Source organism: Cydia amplana, chromosome 22 (genome assembly GCF_948474715.1).
Source record: "Cydia amplana chromosome 22, ilCydAmpl1.1, whole genome shotgun sequence".
In the NCBI taxonomy this organism is placed as follows: Eukaryota; Metazoa; Arthropoda; class Insecta; order Lepidoptera; family Tortricidae; genus Cydia; species Cydia amplana.
The window spans coordinates 5525277-5552363 of NC_086090.1; the positions used below are offsets into that span (position 1 = coordinate 5525277).

Consider the following 27087-nt stretch of genomic DNA (forward strand, 5'->3'; position numbering starts at 1 on the left):
TTATACTATTATATTATGGTTATGAAAAATGCAACAATCACACATTTGCGTGTGTTACTAGTGATTATTACCCAGTAGGTATTATACATTCATTAACATGCAAGTAATGACCAACAAACGTCAAAGTTATATTTATATATGTAGTGAAATTACTGAGCGAAATCATAGGTCGAGTGTTAAATCCAGGCTAATCGTTGCTAATGCGCGGCGCAAGGCGGGGCTAGCTGCCTGGTAATTTACCTGTAATCGAGGCTATGGTAAGAATTCAGGAAATATTATAAACTAGACTATTCCCGCGACTTTGTCTCCGTAGAACGCGTTACTTGCGTTCCGAATAGGTACCTACCTAGACGAGATATCACATCTGACGATCTAAACGGAACACTTCCAGAATAAAAAGTATCTTATAGGTACCTACTTATTAGTTAGGCAGTCTAGTTTAAGTAGGTATGCTATAGATGTACCAAATTATGTCGAAATTAATTCAGTTTTCTGAAAAACTTCCGTGAAATTCATTGTTGTACGAGCCGGGATTCGACATATGACTTTTTTAAATCTATAAATGCTCGTCTTACCGATTCTCTAACATATTTTTTATTATTATAGTAAGTATACATTCCTATGAAAAATAAGCATTGGACCACAATATCAAGTGAGTGAAATTTGACGGCAGTTATCATTAAAATCCTAGTAAATGTAACATATAAATCACTAACCGCTAAAATACGCATAAATGTAACATATAAAGCACTAACCGCAAACCAGTGCGGATTGCCGCCATAATAACAAGTTTCATAAGCTCTTCCCCATTATACGCAGATATATGACCGTATTTATACACACACTGTTATTTTGCAACGGAATTAATCACGAGACTTACGACTTACACAGAGACGCACAGAGAGAGAGTGCACAGAGGACGCGTTAAAATCAGTACGGCCGAGTCGGATACAATTTAAATCCGAATCCAAAGTTAATTCATTTAATGAAATAATTCTTCAATATTGATGTTGGTACCTAACTACTTTCAAAAATAATGTGACAATGATAAATACTACGTGTGACTGAAGAACCACATTTATGTAACTTTTATTTATCAGTTTCTTGACTTTCTTCGTTTTTATCACTGATATGACTTAGCTTCCTACCTGTAATCTTGAACACGATGTGACATAATCTGAAGTTTGTAATCATAACAAACCGACTGTCGTGAAAGATTTACTTTTAGGGCTGGGAAATAAAATAACCCGAGACTATTTAAAATTTTAGCAATAATTCAATTACATCTCATCGAATATATGACGATGACATCTAATTCGCTACAAGTACATGCGGCCATAGAGAAATATAGTAAGACAAGAGTGCTCACTCCATACATCAGTTCAGACTATTAATTTCAGTGTCTACATCTAGCATCGAGTAGCGGAACTATCAGTACTGCTACTTGACAATAGGTGTAGCACCGACCGGAAAGTCTTATCTCAACAGCATAAGACTTTCCGGTCGGTGCTACATCTATTGTCAAGTAGCAGTACTGATAGTTCCGCTACTCGATGCTAGATGCTAATAGTCTTTTTGGTACTAAAACTGATGTATGGAGTGAGCACTCTATGTATTTTTTTCTCTATGATGCGGCCCACACTAATTCTGGTGTCTAGCCATAATAGTCTGCTCGCGCTTGCGCCACCTAGCGGTCATATCTGTCGTAATAGACACCTTCTGTACCTAGTAGGTACTATTATTTACTCTCTCAGTTCAGAAAAAGGTACCTTCTACAACTTCGTTCGTTATCAATACACTCTTATTATATGTACACATTAAAAAACAAAACAGAGAAAAAATACACACTTGGGTCCAGCAATGTGTGCCGTAGGGAAAAGGCCCTGTCTCAGCATATTGTTGCAATTTGCAAACGAGGCAAATTCCAACGCTGTTATTCTGCCAAGGCCTTAGGGAGTGACATTAAATATTAGTAAATTATAACTATATAGAAAAAAATAAAATAAAAATAAACATAATAATAAAGTATGTGAGTGAAAAATAAATTAATAGTTATTTTGAGTTTAAAAGCAGCATAAAAGATAAAGTGGCGTAAAGAAAGAAAGAAAGCGGCATAAAAATGAAGAATTAAAATATTTGTGACGATATTTTGATAAGAAATAAAAAATAAATAATAAAAATAATAAAGATAACCAATGTGCAGCGGGTCCAGATTCAATTTGAGTACTAAGAAGTATTTCACGCAGTTTCCGTTTGAAACCGAATTTGGAACCACAGTTTCTATATAATAAAGAGGTGGCAAGTCATTCCAGCATATCACTCATATCCAATGCTATCTCCGTTGTTCATCGATCAGTGAAAGATTATCTCAACCTAATCATTTTCAGTTACAACATTTGCTCAAACCCGATCACTTGTCTGCCAAATAAATATCTGAGACATCGGGGACAATAGTGAGATTACAGTTTTACTTTAGAAACTAGTTACGAGTTTAAAATCAGTTATTAGGAGAATACACATCATTTGAAAAATGGATAAGAAGCAGAAGAGCTGTATACCATTTTTGAGACAGGTACCTCTTTATAATCGTAGTTTGATATACAGGTATGGGACACATAAGTGACACGTCACAGTGACACTGGAGGTAGACCAGGCCAAGAGGGCCCAAACTAACTTAACATGACCCCAGTAAAAGTGGCACGGTTTTCAAGTTATTGTCAAATTAAGGTTTTTCATGAATTTTGCCCGTTTTTAACGTTATTAGTGCCAGTGTGCACTCTGAAAGGTCTAAAAGTTAGTTTTTTTACGTATAGGGTTCCGTACCCAACGGGTAAAAAACGGAACCCTATTACTAAGACATCTCATGAACCGCGATAGCTAGACAGTTGAAATTTTCACAAATGATGTATCTCTGTTGCCGCTATAACAACATATACTAAAAAAAATATTTAAGGGGGGCTCCCATACAACAAACACGATTTTTTTGCTCTATTTTTTGTTGATGGTGCGGAACCCTCCGTGCGCGAGTTCGACTCGTTTTAAATACATTTCTGTAAATTCCAGTGTTTTCTAACGGCAAGTGTGGCCTTTAACATCATGGGGCACGGCTGTGTCATAGGCTACCCCGCAGTCTTGATTCCTAGATTGAGGCAGCCCGAGTCCTATATTCATCCTACGGCCAGTCAGGAGTCGTGGATCGGTAAGTCATTCACATGGTTACAGACGTAGTGCATAATTGTTTTCCATCGTATTTTCTCGGAAACGTTCGTACTTGTCATGCTACTTCAGTCAACCTCAGTACTTTTTGTACCGAGACTAACTAAAATAGCACGACACGTTCGTACGTTTGCGTGAAAATACGATGGAAAATAATTATGCACGATCCAGCGATATGACCTCATATTCTAGCTACGAGTACTCTCTTTTGCTAAACTCTTTTACCCGTAGTGGCTTGAGAAAAACAAATCACTGCTCTACAATTAGCATTGAGATTATGAACTATAATTTCGCTTTGGTTAGAAATAATTGGTTATCAAAACCTTTGCATTTTGTTTTTATCAATTATTAATTTATTAATTTGGATTAATTATACCTTATCTTTTCAGCCTCCGTCATCGGCTTCGCTTTCATGCCAGGCAACTTACTAGTGATGCCTCTCATGGATGTAATTGGCAGGAAAAAGTGCCACATCCTCTCCGTCATACCCATCTTAGTTGGATGGTTCCTGGTTCTTCTGGCTGACAACGTCCAAGCCTTAATCCTGGCCAGATTCTTACAGGGCATATCCATGGGCATATTAGGGCCTCTAGGCTCAATTATCATAAGTGAAATGACCGATCCAAAGTACCGGGGAGCCTTTCTGACTTGCATATCGTTATCCTTGACTATTGGAGTAATGTTCACGCATACAATCGGGACTTTGTTGAGCTGGCAGCAGACGGCTTTATTATGCTCCTTCTTAAGCTTTACGAGTTTGAACATGATTATTTTCACTCCTGAAACACCGCCATGGCTGATAGCGAAAGGAAAATACGAAGAGAGCAGAGAAGTATTTTATTGGCTTCGTGGGCAGGGGCCCGAACAAGAAGACGAGCTCCAACATATGATTACAGCTCAAAAGATGATTCGGAAGTCCAGTGTCGCTGGTCAGAAGCTTTCCTTCTGCACAAAAACTAAAAGATTCTTCAGATATATAGGATCCACTTTTAAGAAGCCTGAATTTTACAAGCCCATGTTGATCATGCTCCACGTGTTTGCTATGTTTCAATTCGCTGGCATAAATGTCATCAGTTCTTATGCCAAGGATATCATAGAACAAGTAGTGGGTCCTGAAGCAAACGCTGTAGTGCTCATGGTCATATTAGATTGCGAAAGACTCGTATGTAACATTTTAGCTGTGTTCATTATGCAGAAATGTAAAAGAAGAACGGTTCTGTTCACTTTAGGAGCAATATGCGTAATTTCATATATAAGTAAAGCAACATATGTGCTAACAAAGCAAAACAACTGGCTACCTTTCGAAAATCAGATTGTTCCTATATTTCTAATATGTATGTACATGTTTTCGCTTACATTCGGTTTATCGACAATCCCATTTGCGATTTCTGGAGAAATATTTCCATTGGAATACAGGGGGTTGGGTGGTGGTCTCAGTGCATTGCCAGTGTCTCTGAATTTCTTTATAGCTGTGAAGAGTTTCCCAGTTTTGACAGGATCCATAGGTCTGCCATTAACGTATGTCGTGTATGGTGGAATAGTATCATACTGTCTGGTCGTACTTTGGTTTATTTTGCCAGAGACAAAGGATAGAACTCTTCAAGAGATAGAGGATGAATTGAGAGGAAACACTGTGCTTGAAGACAGGAGAGAGTCGGAACCTCTGAATGGCAATATCCTGCTGCGTCGGTACAGCTCCCAAATCATTGTACATTAAGACTATTTATATTTAGAAACTCCTATTTACATAATAGTGATTATGAATTGTCGAAACACCATGCGTTAAACCTTGTTTGGCAATTTAAAATATTAAATTCATTTATCATGGTCAGTGCCAAGCACCTTGAACAGTAGGTAATTGTAATTTAATGTTAGTTGTTATGAGATATAAAGACTCTTCTTGTTTTTTATTTAATGTTCTTTTTTTCATTTTTTGTTAATCCCTCAAGTGAAACAGAAGTTAGGCCCAACTTGTTTATACTTCGATTTTTAGACCATTTCGATGAATAACATGCGTCGGAACCGCCTAATTTATTAGCAATATGGTACCGTTGCCAACAGACGCTTGCAATTTTTAAAGTCTCGCTTTTGCCGTACGGTTGTTGTAATGTGTTCTGCGCTGAGCTAGTTCTGCAGTCGGAGCCGGTCATTAGTCGATAATAGATCCTCTAACGCCGAGGTGTTCGGTACGGAGGCGCTAAATGTGTGCTTATGCCATATTTCTAGGGGAATATTATATATGTATAGTCCTCCTCATCGTTTTCGATGACGGCGACCCTAAATAAATATCATGGACGTTGTCTAGCGTAAGCCCTAATGTGGCTGGCCAGGCCGAACTTGGTCTTAAATACTCTGTTGCACGCGTGACAATAAAGTTGGACAGCTGCGTTGACCGTGTACACGTAGGAGGGCTTAGGTGTCTCTTTTCGTAACTGGCAAGCTACGTAAAGAGAGACCTAGACACAGACGCCAGTTACGATAAGGGTTTCATATTAAAAAGGAATCCTCAGAGGGTTTTCACATTATCCAATCCGATATCGGATGTCAAAAAGGGTGAATTCTAAAAAATTGCTTTTTATAGGTAGGTAGGCCCCAAACCGTCTAGTCCTATGTACAGTCAGCAGCAATAGTTGCTAAGCGGGCGAGGTGTTCAAAATAATCTTGACGCGACTTTATTGTTAAGAGAATAAGAGCGCATCAAAGTAATATGAACACCTCGCCCGCTTAGCAACTTCTGCTGCTGACTGTACCTAGTCACGTTGTGCACAGGTAACAGGTAAATGAAATGTGTAAGCATTCGCAGATATAATTTTGTGATTGTTTTCTTGTTATAATGTACCGCGGACCGGACGGTTTTGAGATAACACGCGTGTAGGTACTCGTAAACCGTTAGCTTACAAGACCGACCCTAATTGAAAAGGACTAAGTAACGGTGTAGGGCCTTACGCGTTCATAGGTAGGTAGGTAGGTACTTTAGTATTGTGACCATAACATAACATAACGGTAGATAGGTTAGGTCATATCAGTGCCTTGACTTGACTCTAAATATAGCAACATCAATACAACATAACCTTTTTGCTTTCGTTCATTCATCACGATCCATGTTATGATTTTAGTGGTGTTTAGTGGTGATTTGAGACACTTCTTAGTTTTTGTCCACGACTTCGTTTTCGTAGAACTTCGGTACGATTCACGCCCCTCTACCGTATGCTTGTTTACCTAATACAGTAGAGTCCGGTTATAACGACGCCCAAGGGACCGCTGATATTACGTCGTACTAACCGGACGTCGTACAAAACGAACTGCCAATTTTAATATATTCTTTTAATCAAAATAATTACGTCATTTTGTATTTATTAATACTTATGCGACAATTAAAGGAAAAAAAACATTTCCTTTGAAATATTTATTTACGTTAGTATTACACCACTGTCTTAAATGGAGAGACTTGTGTGTTTAGAAGAAGCCACTTTTCAAGGTACGCGTAGTCAACTCACTCGTCATCCGCAAATTACTCGAATCCCGTAAAATAAAAAGTCGTAATTCTTGGGGATCTAATCTAGCTGACGTTGTTTTATCACACATTTCCTATGGCCATCTCCTGTGTCCATAGATCAGCTCGAAGGTACCTACCAAAATATTGCATTGTACCTAACTTATGTACATAATTATGTATGTGAAGTTTAAGCTAATTGAATAATGGGAATTGGGTTTTATTTAGTTTGCAAGATTACGAAAAGTCTTGCTGCGTATAGGCAAAAGGGGGAGGGGAGTTAGGTGCGCGGGACGGAGTAAGCTTCTTACCAACTATTTATTTGTAAAAACTACGTCGCTCGTCGTTGTAACCGGACTTGACGGACGGATTTTGAGCCAATTTCCGTCGTTAAAAGCGATCGGTCGTTATAAGCGGAGTCGTAATAAACGGTTGTACTTTCATAGTAGCTCATACTAAAACCAAACAAGTGCCTATACTTACGTCGCTATAAGCGGTTGGTTGTTATATGCGAAGTCGTACTAATCGGACTCTACTGTATTTAATTTATTTTTACTTACTCTCCACCGTATCAATAAAATAATTGGTAAATCTATGAAAAAAATCTGAAAGAAAATAAAGATATCCTTTTTATATAGAGCGGGAATGCATTACGCATGTCACCCAGGCGCGGGGACGGGCCTTATGTCGGACTGCCATACAGGCTAATGGGATGGTTTACCTATTAAAACCCCTTTGTTGCCGCCTCACTCCTATACGGCGAGGTCCCAGGAACGCCGAGGTATCCGCAACCTCGCCAGCAAGAAAGATGTGCATACCGCATTGACATAGATATCTAAGGACTGGCTTTACGGGCAATAATAATGAGGCATGACAGGGGCCAGCACCGCGGTGTGAAATCGCTACAACGCGATTGGTTGATGAGTTCGCATCACGCGCGCGATTGGTTGACGAGTTCGCATTACGCGCGCTATTGGTCGCAACTAGTTGCGTTAGACTGCACGATTGGCTGGAATTCGTGAGTAACACCGCTGAACTAGTACCATTTTTAGTGCCCCATTAGCCCGTCCTTAGATATTATACGTCAATGGCCTACCCAAAATGTAACCGATTTGAGAATGTTGGTTAACTAAGTTATTTAAACAATAATGTTTAATAACATCGATTAAAATGGTTTTTGAACTGATATATTGATATTTCCATAATTATTTCACTTAAAAACCTTTAAAATGTTACTCGTAATCCGCACTCAAGTACTGCTTACATTACTTCAGTACTTACGGCTATAAATGCAAAGCCTAATTATAAAACCGGGGATCATTAAATTAATAAACTGCCTTAATTACTACACAGATAATCAATTAATTTTATTACACTAGAGTCGTTAATTCATGGTTAACTCGCTTCAAACTCGTGACTTGTTTAATGTGAGTAGTCAACCTAAGTACAAAATCGTGTAACCTAGGGTGTAAGAATGTAAATACTTAGTTATGTTTTATACAAGCATCTGTCCGCGAATTCGTCCGAGCGCAAGACTTGAAGGCCTACCGCGAACCACGTTCGACGTGTTGCCTCCCTGTCACACTTACGTACGAAATTACAAGTGCGACAGAGATGCAACACGTCGTACGTGGTTCGCGGAAGTCCCTCTGAATCTGTCTCCCATCGTCTTCAACCTTAGTTTAGTGCTCTCATACAAACTTTATCCCCCACGCCCTTAAAACTGTTTATTTTATTTAGTTTTTTACTTAGGTAGCACTAAGGGGGAAGACAGACAGTTTGAAGAGGAGAGTGCAAATTAAATAAAACTACTAAAAAAAAGTAATTTAATTACCAACCAAACCACTATACTTCTATCTATTCCTTCTACCTACCTAAGGTAAGTGAATGATATTGGATTGGAGAGTAATTTCTAACTGTTAAATCTATTAATTATACCTATCTAGCTCAAAAATACGAGAATTACGAGTAATAAGTACAAAGTAACTAACCCTTTTTAGGTCGAATTTAAGTATTTACTTATCGAAAATAAGTGGTACTTACCGAATGATTAATAAATAATGTAAAAATTACAAATGTAATAATCCCGGTCATTTGACGTCAGCAATGTCAGCATAACTAATATGGTAACTATTGTTATAAGCGCGCATAAGTTGTTCGCAGAAATCGCAAAGCGTCTGGTTGACGTAACTGGTGACCGAAGAGCTGGCGGCTACCTCGCACAACGTATCAGCATTGCGATACAGCGAGGAAATGTCGCCAGCATCCATGGTACAATTCCTCAAGGGCCTATTTTAGATTTAAGCTAGTTATAATTTTTTTTACTAATACCACTGTATATATCTTATTTGTAAATAAATAATTTTTGTTATTTGTAAATTGTTAATGTTTATCTTTCACCAGCTAATTACACAGTAAAATTGTGTGTAAACAAGTGTTTTATACAATAACGTTTCGCTTCAAGGCCTGAATTTTGTAACCAAATTTTGAATTCATTTCATAAGTTCTTCTCTCGCATTATATAACTTATTGTTTGGTAAATAAGATTCATAATCGTATATATTTTGCACTTTTATGAAGTTGAAGCAATAAATGAATGTTTGGATGTAACTAATATTTTTCTTACAGTAATTAAGAGCCCGGATAGCTCAGTCGGTAGAGCATTGGACTTTTAATCCAAGGGTCCAGGGTTCAAGTCCCTGTTCGGGCGTTTATTTTGCTTTATCAATAAATAAATATGTCGATAATTTGGTGAGATAACCTATGTTACTTTTGTAACGACTGAAAGAAACGTAGGTATAAATATGCGGGCAGACAAAGTTCATACAGTAATTCATTACTAGGTAATGACATTAGGTACTATTGATACAGTGTAGTTTTTTTTGATATTGAATAATAACAAGTTACATGCATGTTAATATTACAAGACCAATCGTGGGCAAAACCTTGTGAATTGATTGATTGAAAATTGGCCGATAAAATCCCCCGTTGACCGTCCTTTATAAGATAAGTATTTGATTTTCCTTTTCTACACTTAAGGGGCCCACTAATTACCAGTCCGCCGGACGATATCAGCCTGACAGTTAGATCAAAAAGTTGACAGGTCCGAACAACTGTCAGGTTTGATATAACTCTCAGGCTGATGTCCGGCGGACTCATAATCAGTGGGCCCCTTACTTTACTCGTAAGTTTACTGCATGTTTACTAACGTGTAGTTACAGAGGGCCTACCGCTAACCACGTTCGACGTGTTGCCTCCCTGGTGTCACACTTACGTAAGAATTTACAAGTGCGAAATTGTGTGAAAACAAGTGTTTTGTACAATAACGTTTCGCTTCAAGGCCTGAATTTTGTAACCAAATTTTGAATTAATTTCATAAGTTCTTCTCTCGCATTATATAACTTATTATTTGGTGAATAAGATTCATAATCGTATATATTTTGCACTTTTATGAAGTTGAAGTAATAAATGAATGTTTGGATATAAGTAATATTTTTCTTACAGTAATTAAGAGCCCGGATAGCTCAGTCGGTAGAGCATTGGACTTTTAATCCAAGGGTCCAGGGTTCAAGTCCCTGTTCGGGCATTTATTTTGCTTTATCAATAAATAAATATGTCGATAATTTGGTAAGATAACCTATGTTACTAATGTAACGACTGAAAGAAACGTAGGTATGAATATGCGGGCAGACACAGTTCATACAGTAATTAATTACTAGGTAATGACCTAATGACCTTAGGTACTATTAATACAATGTAGTGAATTGATTGATTGAAAATTGGCCGATAAAATCCCCAGTTGACCGTCCTTTATTAGTATGATTTTCTTTTTCTACACTTAAGGGGCACACTGATTACCAGTCCGCCGGACGATATCAGCCTGTCAGTTGTTCGGAACTGTCAACTTTTTGATCTTACTGTCAGGCTGATGTCGTCCGGCGGACTGGTAATCAGTGGGCCCCTTAAGTGTAGAAAAAGAAAATCAAATACTTATAGAGGACGGTCAACGGGGGATTTTATCGGCCAATTTTCAATCAATCAATTCACTACAGTGTCTACTATAGTACCTAATGTCATTACCTAGTAATGAATTACTGTATGAACGGTGTGTGCCCCTTACTCGTAAGATTACTGAGGTGTAGTTACAGAGGGCCTACCGCTAACCACGTTCGACGTGTTGCCTCCCTGGTGTCACACTTACGTAACAATTTACAAGTGCGAAAGAGAGGCGTGCAAGTTGCGGAAATATCACGGTAAACAAAGAAAACTTTTATTTTGGAAATGGAAAACTTCAATCCCCGTACAAAAATATGAGAAATTTCCGAAATTCTCCACGTAGAAATTTCGCAATTTTAGAAACTTTTCGCTGGTACACCAGTAGGTGTAGAACTATTAAGTAGCAAAGTCCAGTTTTAATGTAAGATCGTTGACCAGCGAACTATCTCAATTAAAAGAAATAGAATCCCTATATAGGAGCATAACCCCTGTACTATTAGTACTTAATAAATAATATCTGGGAGGCCGAGCTTTGCTCGGAAAACATATAAAAACTCAAATATTTCCCAGAGGTAGGTAGATCGATTTATCGGCCCCCAAAACCCCCATATAGCAAATTTCATCGAAATCGTTAGCCGTTTCCGAGATCGATGAAATAGGTATATACATATATACAAGAATTGCTGATTTAAAGTTATTCAGATAGATAGATAGATATATAAGATAATAGATAGATATATATGTATATTAGATAATATAAGTTTATCAAGGAAGCCCTGAAGGGCGATAGTTGCTACTTTACTTGTAGTGCCATAAACATGCCCCGGCCATATTTATGTCCTTCCTACAGGCCCGAGGGACTAAATTAGTTGTCTATTAAGTCCGTAACTATGAAATTACAATATAATATGAATTGGAATTAGTTAATGTTGGGGCAATGATTTACCCGGCGATATTGTTGGCAGTCGAGGAACTGTTATTCAATTTACATAGTTATTACAGTCTCCTTTTGCATTAGATGTACGTACGAAATACTACACCTAATAAACAAAAAGGTCTGTGTATAATAATAAAGATAAGGATCCTGATTTCCATTTCAATCATCATTTTGCATTTGGTTGAATCCACAATTTTTGACCACCACACACATGAAAGGTTAAACGTCGGTCACCCCATATTAGAGGGTAGGTCCACTTAAAATTATCCTATGGTCTCTGTATGAAAAAATCAAACGATCGCAGTTGACTGAATAAGATTGACTTCACGTAGGTATTAATTTATACTTACCTACATTAAATATATGCTATTTGAGGTGCGTCAATATACTGAGCACATTCTATTACATTTCGTTGGTAGAATTGTAGAATTCAATTGATATTTCTGTCTCTAAGGCTGTGCGTATGCTTTTTTTAAAATCATTACGACAGACATTCCATTTTGCATTACTTATCCAAACATAACAGTAAATTAATCCGACAAAAATAAATTTCTTTTATTCCAAGCAAGTGTTAAAAACGAAAGATGAATATAGGAAATGCGCGCCAGCTAAGATTGTTCGGGAAATTAATTCAACCGCTCAACTCGCCTCCTAGCTGTTATTTATCGCCGCAAAAAATAACAAAATGCTTAAAATGGCTCCTAAGGACTTTTGGCACAGTTGACAGTCGTTCAACAGTAGTGTGAGACTATTGTGTGCGGCTCGAAGGACCATAATAAAGCGAAGCTTAGGCAAGCAAGAACTTGCATGCAATTTATGCTACATTACCGACTAATAAGGTCAACTTTCTAATATTCAAAAGTTTGATCAAAAATGGTGCAAATTCTTGCTTAAAGCTCGCTTAACAAACCTTTCTAAATTTGCGATTAAATTCGAAGCGGAAGTTGTAAATCGTGGGCGATTTCCATAAAAAGAAATCACAAGGAACATATAAAATTTCTAAGTGACAAATAGAAAGATACATGGTTTATTTAAGTGTTTTATCAAAATTGTAATAAAATTACCCTGAGGAAGTGTTCCTATAAGGTTGGTTGCGATAACACATAGATAATAGATAGATTTTTAAGGATGTTCGAATGTTATGAACCTATGAACAACTCTTATTGAACATCTCACTTATAAAATACCTATTATACAAAATGATTCCAAAAAAAGAACTTGAACTATTTATGAATATTCAGACACCAAAAACTCTAACGAATAACTGTGTGTCTTCGCAACAGTCTTCGCTTATTGATTTACAATATGTCGACTGTGTTCGTTAAGCCCGCTTCACTTGGGGTGAAAATATCGTTGCATCTATTAGTTTTTCAGCTAACTTAAGTTGCACGACGTTTAAGACGTCAAGCGTGCTTAAAATGGGAAAGGATGAAAAACGTTCTTGATATTATTTAGGCGTAAAGACTGTCGACTTAATTAAAATACATACAATGCCTCGCATTTGTAATTAAACTTAACTATTACAGTCCCGGTTGTCTAGAGATTGCTCATTAGCGATAGGAGCGCCTGGGCCCCTATTCGACATGTGAAACTGTCAAATTTCGCGTCATTTGAAATTCAACTGTTGAAGTTCATTTGAAGTTCATCAAGTGCTGAAGTTCATTTGGTACAAACAATAATTTAACAAAAAACAACTTTGTTTTATTATTACTTTAAGGTTTATAATGGTTTGGTTTGGTTGTCACCTAACTGTGGATTGCTAATGTCAAATTTTGACAAGTAATGATTCCAAAGGTAGACTTGGTTCTCTATGACCTTCGGCACCATTTTGGAGTTTTTGACGTGCGAAAGGGTAATTTATAGCAAAGAGTAAAACTTTTTTTTTTCAGTACGTAAGTTTACATGAATTAATGACATCTTGTGAGCGATAGACCAACGAATGCGCTGTAGGCGATGCGGCGGCGAGTAGTGGAACTTACGTGACAATTTCCATCAATCAAAAAGGGACTACATTGCTGATGGTCGATAAAGGCTATTAATAATTGAATTTTAACAGCAAGAATGCCTTATTGACAAGCGATCTTTTTGTTGAACCCACACCTACACGTCAAATAATGCTTGCTCCACACATTCTCCTATAAACGCTCAAAATTGTAAAAAAATGAAACAATTTACTCATCACCTCTCTCAACTCAAGCTGCCTATTTCTAAACCACGTTAATAAACCACAAGTTGTACCTTAACACATTTCGTAAACCACATATTCAGAAAAGTCCGTATTTTATTACTAAGTGGAACATGAATAGCTTGTATTACTTTTTTGGCATAAAAATAATCTAAATTAGTCAAAATATTTTGACTAAATATTGCGCTACTGCTACCTACTATATAGGTACCTACTACCTTAGTAACTTGGTAACTTTGTCAGTCACCAACTATTTTGATGCTACCTACAAAGAGCATCAAAATAGTTGGCGACTGACAGGTCAGGCTCCGGTCTTGGTAAGTAATATATAGTCAAATACAGTAGGTCATAAGACCTAACATTACTACCAAGACCTAAAAGTACCTATTGTTTAATATGTATCTACTCAGAGATGATTTTTAATTAAAGGAGATTAAATACATATATGTTATTCAACTACAAATAAAAAAAATTGATCTATTTCAGTTTACACATTTTTTTTCGTTTAATTTTAATAAAACATTAAAGATTTTAAGCATTCAACTTTATTTAATTTTCTTCACCTTATTATTTTCTGATATTTAGGTAGGTATGGTGTTTCAGGTTGGTAACAGGAAATAAGAAAACCACACCTCTCAAAAAACTCTGCTGGTGATTCACATCTGTAAGTTTAAATATGAAACATGATAAAAACACTTAAATTAAAAACTTAATGTCTGGGAGACCGAGTTTTGCTCTGGAAACATATAATAACCCAAAAATGCGCGTTTTCCCAGAGATAAAACCTAGCTAGATCGATTTTGCGCCCCTGTAAACCTCCATATAGCAAATTTCATCTAAATCCGTTTAGAGCCGTTCCCGAGATCCCCGAAATATATTATACATATAAATAAATAAATAAATATACAAGAATTGCTCGTTTAAAGGTATTAAAAACCTATAAATAAATTATTAGCCCTAAATCCTGGTAGTGAGTGTAGTGACCTACCAAGTGCGGTAGGGTGCCCTTCTGCAGGCTGGCCGCTTGCCCCGCTGGATAAGAATGCTGATCCGCATCATCAAAAGCATACAGATATAAAGCGCTTTGACAGCTCCTCATAGAGGCAACGCGCGCTAGGCCGCACGCCATAAATCTAAGCTAAAGTCTTAAATTCGAGATCATGAACATGAAATATTGTTCGCTATAATATTAAAATCATAGGTATTAGACCTATGATTTTACTATTATAGCGAAAAGTTAGCAGGAGACGGCCGTGCCGTGGTCGTGATAGGTACAGAGCGCTTACCGCGAACCACGTTCGACGTGTTGCCTCTCTGTCGCACTTGTAAATTCGTACGTAAGTGTGACAGGGATGTAACACGTCGAACGTGGTTCGCGGTAGGCCCTCAGCATGCGTGGACCAGACAAGCAAACCCTGAATTATGTCCCTACCTATTTTACTATACCTTTGTTCACCATTATGTTCACCTATGTATATTTACTCTTCTTTCCAAGATAATCATCTTTTTCAAAATGTAACCCGTATAATCGGGCTGTATAATTGCCTCAATTTTTTTTACACAAAGTTGTATGTAATCTTAATTCGATAATTAATGATGTTTTACATATTTATCATATACTATTTTGCAAATTTTTCTTGGATATTACGTTGTTTATTTCGATTGACGTGTTTATTATTTTCGTTACTATGACAGCGTTTTTTTTTCTTTTTTGGCATTTACTACAGTAGCCAGTGTCATGTCGATATAAAAACACTTTAAAAATGGAAAGGTTGAGTCCTCAATACAGTGACATTATAACTCAAACAAGAACCATCCAAAGGGGGGTGGGGGAAATTTCGTTATCTGCCTCTCTATCACTCTTGCATATACGAGCGAAATTTAATGGTGGCAGATAACGAAATTGGTTTCGCGGCAGGCCCTCTTTAAACAAACCGCCTTGATTCATCAATGTTATATTTATTAGGAACAAACGTTGACTGCCGACTGTCCTGTCTTCAGCAGCGGAGTTGAAACAGTCGCCGTGGTCGAAATCGGCCGGGAGAGTATATATATATATATATATATATATATATATATTATACTACTCTTTGCTGCCCACTTCTAGCGCTGACGGTACACCGCGAAAATCAGTAAAATGCTGCAAATGGTGTTAAAGGTCTGAAAATCGGTACGATTGATCTTTAGGACATTTGAAACAATTTGACCCGAAGCGCCAACAAATAAAAAAAAACGAGAGGAGTTATGGCGTCATGTTTTTTTGTATGAAATAAAAAAAAAATGTTTAGAAACCTATCGTGTATGGTATTAAACGAAAGGGCTTTCTGAGCCAATGCTAAAAATATATCACATAGTTACATTTCAGTCATTTTGTTTAAATTATAATAAAAATAGTTTTCAAAACATACCAAGTTTGGACTTCTCCAGATACAATACCATAATTTTTTTTTTGTAAAATATACCTCAAATTATCCCTAATATCCTCATATCTAACCCTAATAAAGCAATTTTGAAATTATTTACATTTAGGTTTTTTTTTTAATTTTTCAATTTTACAAAGTGTAATAATAGCCCTGCCGAATTACTCAATACGAGTAATAATGTCATTCGGGTAAAATAAGAGTATTGAAACTTGCTTTTTCTACTCCCGTACTTTTATTTGTCATTTAAAGGGTCGTGCACACACCTTTAAACCCCTAACTTATAGTTATCAACACAAGTCTTTAGTCTATTCCCCAAAAAAATATTTGTGCATACACGCAGTATCTTTTTGGCACTTTTACGATACTTCGTGTAATCACCATTTAAAAAATATTGTATGGAATACATTGTTTCCAACCTAATTTTAATTGTCATTTCTGACAGATGAGTAAACCATAGACATGTTATGGTTAATGGTACGATTATTTTCATCTTTATAGGGCTGTATCTCCTAAACCGTGCGTCGTAGCACAAAAATAATCAAATTTTCGTTCCCCTTTGAAACCCCTAAGTAATATTTAGAAAACATGAAAAACAAAAAAAAAAAAGATTTTTTTTTATAGGGTTTTATCTCCTAAACCGTGCGTCGTAGCGCAAAAATATTAAAATTTTCATTCCTCTGTAAGAAACCCTAATTAATATTTAAAAAAAAAAAACACAAAAAAGAGATTAAAAAAAAAACAAAAAAAACTTTATAATGCTGTATCTCCTAAACCGTGCGTCGTAGCGCAAAAATAATCAAATTTTCGTTCCCCTTTAAGAAACCCCTAAGTAAGATTTAAAAAACACAAAAAAAGAAAAAAAAAGAAAAAAAAGAAAAAGAGGAAGAAAAATATTTATAGGGCTGTATCTCCTAAACCGTGCGTCGTAGCGCAAAAATAATGAAATTTTCGTTCCCCTTAAGAAACCCACGCACTGAACAACCTATCACATTAGGACATGAAACAATCATCATCATCCATTTTTATTATTATTTCATTGCATTTCAAAGTAAGTGCTTGGTCGTAGAAAAAGTATTGTATGCAACGTTGTTTAACCGAGTCAAAAAATACTAGTGGCGTCTTTATTAACAATTTTCGGTTGTTGTTTGTTGTTATTGTTACTCACGCCACTCGCCTTTTTTGACCTCTCTTAAACAACAGTTGCATAAAATACTATTACATGTTCCTTTGGTAATATCTAAGCTTTAAGTAAGAAAAAGTTCAGATGAGTGGGGGGTGGAGAACTCGGGAAAGGGGGGACGTTAAAGGTGAGTTTTTTCGGTTAATTCTTTCTTAATTATTACATAGACAATTTTTACTACGACTTATAGATTCCCAGATATAAGCGACTTTCTGAAAAAAACCGTTATATATTAATTTTATGCTTTCTTTTTAAATATTTAATTGAGAGATTCATAGATCACACTATGTAAAATTGAAAAATAAAAAAAAACCTAAATGTATATAATTTCAAAATTGCTTTATTAGGGTTAGATATGAGGATATTAGGTATAAGATTAGAGGTATATTTTACAAAAAAAATTTTACCGTATTGTATCTGGAGAATCCCAAACTTAATTGGTATGTTTTGAAAATTATTTATATTATAATTTAAAAAAAATACTGAAATGTAATGATGTGATATATGTTTGGAATCGGCTCAGAAAGCCCTTTCGTTTAATACCAAACACGATAGGTTTTTAAACAATATTTTTTTATTCCTTACAAAAAAAGATGACGTCATAACTCCTCTCGTTTTTTTTTATTTGTTGGTGCTTCGGGTCAAATTGTTTCAAATGTTCTAAAGATCAATCGTACCGATTTTCATACCTTTAACATCATTTGCAGCATTTTACTGAATTTCTCGGTGTACCGCCAGCGCTATATAGGTATACTTGGTCAACCAGATCTTGACAGTAGAAAAAGTCGGCAATTTTGAAAAATGTAGGCGCGAAGGGATATCGTCCCATGGAAGATTTGAATTTCGTGCCTTTTTTACTGACAAGATTTGGTTGACCAGCTATATACATATTATACTACTCTTTGCCTACGCCTTTGCTTTAAACTTTTTTTAACAAGTTTTCACAGACAATTAATAATTTGACATAGACACATCAAGGCGGTTTGTTTACAAAGGGGCCTATCGGGAAGTGCGAAAATCGAAACTCAGCTATTTGCCTCTTTATCGCTCGAATACGCAAGAGTGATAGAGAGGTTAGATAACAATATTTCTAATTTCTGACTGTATTTTTCTTTAAATATTTTCAAATATAATTAAGTTGCGTTGTTTTATCACAAAGTTAAAAAGACTTAAAAGACCACTGTCTGTATCATCACCATCAGATCAACTCGATGGTAACCATAAAAATATTGTATTGTCACCCATATTACATATTATGTACTTATGTAAATTTTCAGCTTCATTGAACACCCGAGAAGTGGGTCAAATCTAGACACGCGGTAGCGTGTCCAGCCAAGTTCAAAGAAAAAGGAACTGGCGACGCAGCAACCGTGTGTAATATTACACGAACCATTTCGAGCTACTTTTGACCCCTTCACAACTTGAAACCTACTTAACCTACACACATGAAATTTGGCACATGTATTCAAGTCCCTTAGCTTGTTCAAAATACACTATTTCATAAACATAGTTCAAACAGTTATTGATAAATTAACGTTTAAAAACCGGCATTTTTGTGACTGACTGACATATAGATCAAAAACCTAACCCACTTCCAGGTGACCTATAAACTTGAAATTTGGCATCAAGGTAGACTATTAGGTGTATATAGAAGGAAAAATGTGAAAATTGGAAATGATTGATATTTTGATGGAAAAAAAATAATTAATACTTATAGACCAAAAACCTAACCCACTTCTAGATTACTTAGAAACTTGATATTTGGCAAGGTAGACTATTAGGTGCATATAGAAGGAAAAATGTGAAAACTGGAAATTATTGATATTTCGATGGAAAAAAAATAATTAATACTTATAGACCAAAAACCTAACCCACTTCTAGATGACTTAGAAACTTGATATTTGGCATCAAGGTAGAATATTAGGTGCATATAGAGGGAAAAATCTGAAAACTGGAAATTATTGATATATCGATGGAAAAAAACATACTTATAGACCAAAAACCTAACCCACTTCTAGATTACTTAGAAACTTGATATTTGGAATGAAAGTAGACTATAAGGCGTATACACTTTTTGACAATTAACCGCGCGTTAGCGAGGGTCTCCTTTTCAGCTTAGGCAAACTGCTTTCATGATGAATACTATAGTAATTTCTGTACAAAAAGTAATGATATCCCAACAAAAACATAAATGTGAAATGAGAGCCAAGTTCAATATTGAGAATATGTGTCGTTGTTGACTCGCCGACAAAAGAATTGAGATCTATATGGGTGCCAAGTTCTGTGCTGTGTAGAAAATCCTGAAATTATAAAGGATTTGTCTTGGCTAGTTTTTACGTATAGGCATATAGGTAATATATATTTTTCTGTTAGTTTTTCAAAAACTTGGTTTGTTGTTAAAAACTAGCCAAGACAAATCCTTTATAATTTCAGGATTTTCTACACAGCACAGAACTTGGCACCCATATAGATCTCAATTCTTTTGTCGGCGAGTCAACAACGACACGTATTCTCAATATTGAACTTGGCTCTCATTTCACATTTATGTTTTTGTTGGGATTTAATTTGCATGATTTGATTGGAACCACATTGGAACAGACAGACAACCAACGGGACAGATAAAACTAAGTAAAAGCTTGAAAAAATGTGGCTTTTTCAATTTCTATTGCAACTTCAGATGAAAACGGGGTCTCTATTGTTTCCCAAATAGTTTTAAGCCATAATGTATTGTTTGCTCGAATTTTCGTTAGTCATAATTCATTTAGTTCAGAAACGCGTCACTTTTCAGGATTGCCATAAAACAAATCTAACCTAACCTAACCTATCTATAGGATAACCTAACTAAAATCTTGAAATGTTAACGGTTTCAGTTTTATGAGTAATGATAATATGACAAACAATACATTATGACTTAAAACTTTATGGGAAACAACGGGACCCCATGAAAACGTCCTTATTGAAGCATAAGGACCCTTAATTTATGGAAAGCCACATATATCAACCAATTCGAGGCTACTAGGTGGCAAAATACGACTCAATACGAGTAGGTAGGTCAAATACACGAGAGTATTAAAATAAGGATTTATATTTGGCCAAATATTCTTGTGACAAAGTTATTCTTCCTCGCGTTATCTCGATTTTGCCACGGATCATGAGAACCTATTGTTCTCTTGACAATTAATCCCAAGGATTGACGTAGGCACTAGTTTTTCCGAAAGCAACTGCCATCTGACCTTCCAACCCAGAGGGTAAACTAGGCCTTATTGGGATCTGTTAGGCTGTTAAAGTTTAAAGTTACCTACTCGTAAGTCTCGTAACACAACATATAAGTTTCACATAACAAAATTACTTACATATATATATTATGTACCTAAACATATTACTTTTCTAAAAAAAGGACTGAAATCTAGTGCTGCGAAGAAACTGTATTTTTGTTCGGCTTTTTTGTTGCTATTTTGGCATATGGATACATGGTAGAAGAAGTAAGTATGGAATCCTCCTCCGTTTTGCGTGGTCCGACGCACCTGGCCGGGTTTTCGCGATTTTCCGTCAATGTCTGTCAATACCTTATTTCTTACGAACACCTAAAATAATAAGTTTAAAATTAATCTCAATGTCTCCAGTTTGCTGTTCATTCAAACTGACAAAATCCAAATTTCTAAGGCAATATACGACCGCTGTCTTATATAAGCCATTAAAATTCATCATGAATAACCCCACGTTGCGTTGTTATAAATTTAATTAAATAAATAATAATTTTATTTTATTTATAACAACTAATTAGGCATAGCGTCCAATTTAGAATATAACACAGGCACTAGTTCTTACGAATTTTACCTTAATTTATTAATCAAAGGACCTGAGGTAAAAGTGAGAAGAGGTTAATAAGCAGATGCACCAGCTAGTCGCCGACGCTCCGCTTCCCCCGGGATTAGCCCTTAAGCCTGCACCTAATAGACTGGCTCATAGGGGGCTATGAGCTTGCTGTTGCGTCAATTTTCATTTTTAGAAAAAAAAACTAGTCTACTAACTACTAACAACACAATAAATGCTTATTTTGCCGCATTCTTCACTATCTCTCCCTATTTCACTGCCATCTAACCCAGAGGACAAAAATATAGCTTATTGTGGCTACTGGCTACTCCGTCTTCCTCATGACTCATGATATTTTACTTCACCATAAAGTAATTGGTGTAATATCAAATGATATTTTTCACACAAGTTACAAGAAGTTCATTGCTAAGAACCACGACGATTGGTTTAAAATTTAAACTTTATATATAATTTGTTACCTAGTAATTATAATAAATCTGTTTCCTTTTTGACATATGTATTGCTGTATGTTTATTGTCAAGTTTTTTTTAATTCTGGACAATTGTCATATATTCGTTTTCATGATAGATCTACACCAACGCAACTGCATGTCATGTTCTTGCGGTTTATTTTTATAACGCCAAGATCAAAATTTGACTGTTAACTCCATCTTGCGTCGAGTAGAGGAATCAAAAAACTATAGAAAATAGAAATGCAGTTTACTCTATGCCATAGAATCCCCTTTTAAATGTCATAAATCCAAACATGGCGGCCATACCAATAGACAACCAAGTCTAGCGATGAAATGATTTGTTTACATGAGATTCACTGACAGATAATGATCTTTACCTATTCGACAACCCACGATAGTTCAGATTCAAATGAACTTCAACATGCGACGTCAAAATTGGCATGTCGAATAAGGCCCCTGGTGTTTTACGTAGTTCATTTCATTCTTGAATTTCATGTAAGTAGTTTTGTTTTGTGCGCAAAATTCAACAAGGGTTATCGATTCAATAAGCGTTAGTTTGAGATGCGTGTTGTTTGCACGTAAAATAATAGGTACAAGTCGTTTCACTTCTCAGCAACTAAAGAAGCATCTTTTATCGGTATAAAAATTCAAAATACTTGAATTAAGTACTTGAATTTAACCTTTTGTATTTGTTGATGGTAAACAATCATGCGCAAACCTCGATCGAGCCGAATAGAGCAGAAAAAATCGTTATCCTCAAAAATTATGGGTTGGTCTCGGACTGTCTAGAACACAAAGTGACTAGTGTAATATTTTGCCTATATCCCTTTTAGTCTACATCGCAAACGGTCTAAAACACAAAATGACTACAATTAATTAGACCTTTATTTACCTACATTTCGTCGGTTTATCTTTACGTTAGCGATGTCGACGGAGCTCCTATTTCTGTGCGGTTTGGCCTTCGGCCATTTGAAGATACCTAACGAACCTAACCTACCTATATATGGTCATTTTGTGTTCTAGACCGTTTGCGATGTAGACTAAAAGAGATATAGGCAAAATATTACACTAGTCATTTTGTGTTCTAGACAGTCCGAGATCAAAGCAAAATATAACTAATGTAAAACTTTAGAGTTTTTTTTTAATTAAGCGAATACTTAGCGATTCGCCGCGTCTTTAATATGTAATTAAATCATTAACCACTTAGTAGTGAATCATACATTTTAGTGTGTACCATAAACTCCCGTTGTAACCAGCTGTATCTACTTACCGATCATTATAGTAACTCAACACGAGTGGCAGTAATGCCCCATGCCAGACCCCCATAAAACCATGGGTAATAGTCCAGTCAATAAACGCTACGACCCTTAAAAGCCCATCCATTTTTTGGATTTAATAGATTTTCGCAATCTATGAAAACGTCGTAAGTAGCAACTTTTTAAGCCATTTAAAGTCGGACTAAGCTAACTGTGCATGGCATTTACAATGACAAAGTGTAAGCATTTCATAATCAATTTAAAAATTTCTATGAAAATATGACGTTTATGAAGACACTCTCTCACTTTGTTCTGTCGGTACTTTGTTTGTCCTGCCCATTGTGATTCCTAAAGGACATATTCAATTTTAGCAAGTTTTAAATATGAAAGTCTGGACAGGTTCAGGTTACACTGAAACTTCTTTTTTTTTTACTTAAAATGTGAAACAAAGGAAAATCAACTGTATTTTCCAAATACTTTTGTATAAATTTCATTGGCCTGAACTGAGTGTCGTGGGCAGGACGAAGCTATGCCATTTCACGCTTCACTCGATGGGAATATGCACCCATATACCCTCCCAAAAATAGTTTATAGGATAGGATAGGTATAATATAAATAAGTTAATAAAATTCTAGAAGTAGTTTCAATTATATGTAAGTCCAGTCATGAACTTGAGTAAATCGTTATCTCATTTGACCTCCGTTTACTGGGCTACTTAGGTTATTGGACTAAGGTGTTACGGACTGCCCATGCATTAACTTTACAATGTAACAACACATTATATTCCCTAAGGCGTGATATTCTCATTATATTAACTAGAAAAATCTTACAAGCTCGTATATGAATTAAGTGTGCACTTCAAAACACGACTTTATAACGGTGAAATAAGTTTCAAATTCGAATAAAACAGGTTTTTTTATTACGGTTTAGCATAAATTCCTTCAAGCTATTTTTATCGGTGCTGAAACAGCCCAATTGCTTTTATATTACGTATTCGTGATGCAATCGTTAGGCCGCTTGCGTAGTTTATGGTGGAAGGCGATAAAGACTTTGGAGACGGTTACACATGCCCGGATAGCTCAGTCGGTAGAGCATTGGACTTTTAATCCAAGGGTCCAGGGTTCAAGTCCCTGTTCGGGCGGTATTTTTTGTATCGATGGAATATTACTAGTTTGCGTTAGTCTACGTTAACCGTTAACTTAATTTGGCATAATTTGTTACTTATTCAAATATTTAAAAGGAGGCATTATACTCTTCAATCAGTTACATAGTGTGCATATATGTATGTGCGAGCTCAAGGCGCTGATATTAAAATTAAATAATGAACGTGAATTTTTAAATTCAAAAGAATTTTTTTTTTCGCAATCATTAAATATTCCTGAGTTAGCCCCTGCGAACGCTTAAAATCAAATTAGTAAGTATCATAATTCAGTAATCAGTATCATTATTGCTTTCATAGGTAATTTACTCTTCTGAGAATGCAGATTTTAATGAGTAACTACTCATTAAAATCATTAAAAAATATTACAGGTAAAACTTGAATTTATTATTACCTATGTTATTTAATAAAAGAATTAAACGACCTTAATAAATGAAATAAATGGTTATCACTAATTAATAAATTTAAAGATTACTAAATGAAACAACTAATTTAAATGTAGTTAAGTGTATTAGCAACGTTGGTACATGGGATTACTGGATAATACTGTCGTGAAGTAACATGTAGAACATGCCGCAACAATTACATATAGTGTTCGTTAAATATCATTAGTAAAAAAGAATTATATCACCAATAAAACGTGCGTCGTCGCCTACGTACCTTACCATAACTCTTTAAAACTATTACACCTATAAATTCAACCGATTACTCAAATACTACAGATAAATAGAAAATGTGAGCATTCATACAGTTAGGATTTGTTTACTTAAAGTACATACCGAAGGCTGTCGGTTTATTCCAAAAATTCAATTTTTGAATACGCTTCAACAGATACAAATCGTACTAATAATACTAATAATTAATAGCTACATTTTTTCTAGTACCCAATTACCGATACAGTCAGAAATGTCTAACATTACTAAAAATTAAAAAAAGTAAAGTAAAAATACTAAAATATGTGATAATTAAATGTATGGTAAAGATTTCCAAAGCTTAATTCCTTATATGAGTCTTGTTTAGTGGTTCGCAAATCCCTTTATCCGATTTATTTACCAAACAAATTGTATGAAATATAATTGTAATCGTAGCCATACAAACATCCACAATTTTGCGGTAGTAACTTATACTATAGGCCTTCTATAAATTGGCTTATTCAATCGATATCATACGAGTAAAATAAGGAAACAAAAGGCAACAAAAAAAACAAAACATAAAAAAATCATTCATTTAATTCTCTGTGAATTGTGTATAATATAATAATTATTTTCAATCATAATGTATCTTTATATAAGACAAATATTTCCTATTAAAATCTACGTACAACATGACATAAGAGAAACTATCATTCACTATCAGCTACGTCGCAACGACAAACGAAGACTGCACTCTTTAAATAATTTTCAATATAAAATTTAAAATAAAATATAAATAATCGAGTATTACTGTTCCAACAACTCTATATCTATGGTTGACCATAGACATTTTAATATATTTTTTCTTTGTGGTGTAACACTACATAGAATCCTTTCTTTAGAATCTATGCGCGCGGACATTCCTTGATGCGGTAAAGTCAAAATGGTTAGGGCATAGACAACATTTGTCCCCATAAATCCGCTTGCAAAGTTCTAAGGTGACGCTACAATGACCTAAAAATACTATAAACTTATAGAGATCTTCTGCAAAGTGAAAGTGATAACAAGAACTAATCTTCTACAGCTGCGAAACCTAAGTAAAAAAATAAAGGTGATCTATACAACAAGCCCTACTTAGGATGGTTTATTCCAAGTATACATTATTCCATTAAAATTATAAATCATCTTCAATGATATCTACACTGGAAGCTGTCTGAGATAACCTAAAATTACGTTACAATTTGACCATGCCGCCATTATGTCAAATATAGATTAGTGACATACATTTTGATATAAGTTATAAAAAGTTAGGGCACTTTTTAAATAATATAAAATTGGACAATGCCCTTAAAACTAAATACCATCAAAATTAAATGAAGTTTCTTGTCGATTAAATATTTATCCTTACATCTAGTTAGAAAGAAACTATAATAAAGTAGAAATGATCATAATTCAAGCTTCATAGAAGCTATGTTGCCATGGCAAGTTTACTGTAATGAAGAAAAAGAAACGTTGTACATTCACTTACATTTATAATAAAAATATACAAAAACACTTACATACATGGGTACTTAAAACATATAATGCACTGGATGAGGGTAGTTTTGTACCAGTCAGTCATGTGGTTGTCTCGGGAGACGTAGAAATGCATTATTGTGCAAATATGTAATTTTTTTATAGAAAAAGAAGAAGTCCTCACAAAAATCTCTTAAATTTATGGCCTATGATTAACTAAAATAATCTTAGTTTAATTATTAATGAAAAATAAATAATTAAACGCTATGTAGATAAAACTAACACCATAGACGGAGGGAAGTTAACCGAAACAGTTTTAAAGCATTTTCTCTCGAAGTAACTAAGAGAAGCTCGCCTCAGTGTAAAGCCTGAGTGGACGCTCGAAGCGTAGCGTTCGGCGGGGCATGCAGCGTGGCGTCGGGTTCACAAGTAATTTGAGCAGCGTGCACTAAGGCCGCTCCTATACGCTTGCATTTGTTTAACATGCACGCCGCACGCCCCGCCCCGCTGCACGCCCAACTCGAGCGTTCACTCAGGCCTTACACTTAGAGAGACCCTACACTAGCGTCTTTTGAGCGTAGGCGTCTAGTCAGCGCTATGGAAAATGGCGTCGCTGCGCTGTTGCAGCCACGTTGCGTCGAGCAGCAGCCATAGAGTTGTACTAGACGCTGACGCTCGGGAGACGCTAGTGGTGGCGGTAACGAGCCGCGAATGCTTCGAGCGCATTAAAATTATCTCTTAATATCAAATTAAATTGATATTTATGTTATTTTACTAAAATTGTCATAATAATGGAGAGCTTAGGATTGG

At 35.6% G+C, this 27087-nt stretch overlaps 1 protein-coding gene and 3 non-coding genes across 4 annotated transcripts; all 4 read left to right on the forward strand.

Moving 5' to 3' along the window:
* The first annotated feature begins 2530 nt into the window (after nucleotides 1-2530).
* LOC134658507 (uncharacterized) lies at nucleotides 2531-4938 on the forward strand. Its single transcript, XM_063514193.1, has 3 exons — nucleotides 2531-2572; nucleotides 3064-3199; nucleotides 3606-4938. Exons 1-3 carry the CDS (start codon nucleotides 2531-2533, stop codon nucleotides 4931-4933), a joined length of 1506 nt encoding a protein of 501 aa, XP_063370263.1. The 3' UTR covers nucleotides 4934-4938.
* Nucleotides 4939-9346: 4408 nt separating this feature from the next.
* Trnak-uuu (transfer RNA lysine (anticodon UUU)) lies at nucleotides 9347-9419 on the forward strand. The gene has a single exon. It is a non-coding gene; the product is annotated as a tRNA-Lys (tRNA).
* An 803-nt stretch (nucleotides 9420-10222) lies between these two features.
* Nucleotides 10223-10295, forward strand: Trnak-uuu (transfer RNA lysine (anticodon UUU)). Its single transcript has one exon. It is a non-coding gene; the product is annotated as a tRNA-Lys (tRNA).
* A 13744-nt stretch (nucleotides 10296-24039) lies between these two features.
* Nucleotides 24040-24112, forward strand: Trnak-uuu (transfer RNA lysine (anticodon UUU)). Its single transcript has one exon. It is a non-coding gene; the product is annotated as a tRNA-Lys (tRNA).
* The last annotated feature ends 2975 nt before the right edge of the window (nucleotides 24113-27087 follow it).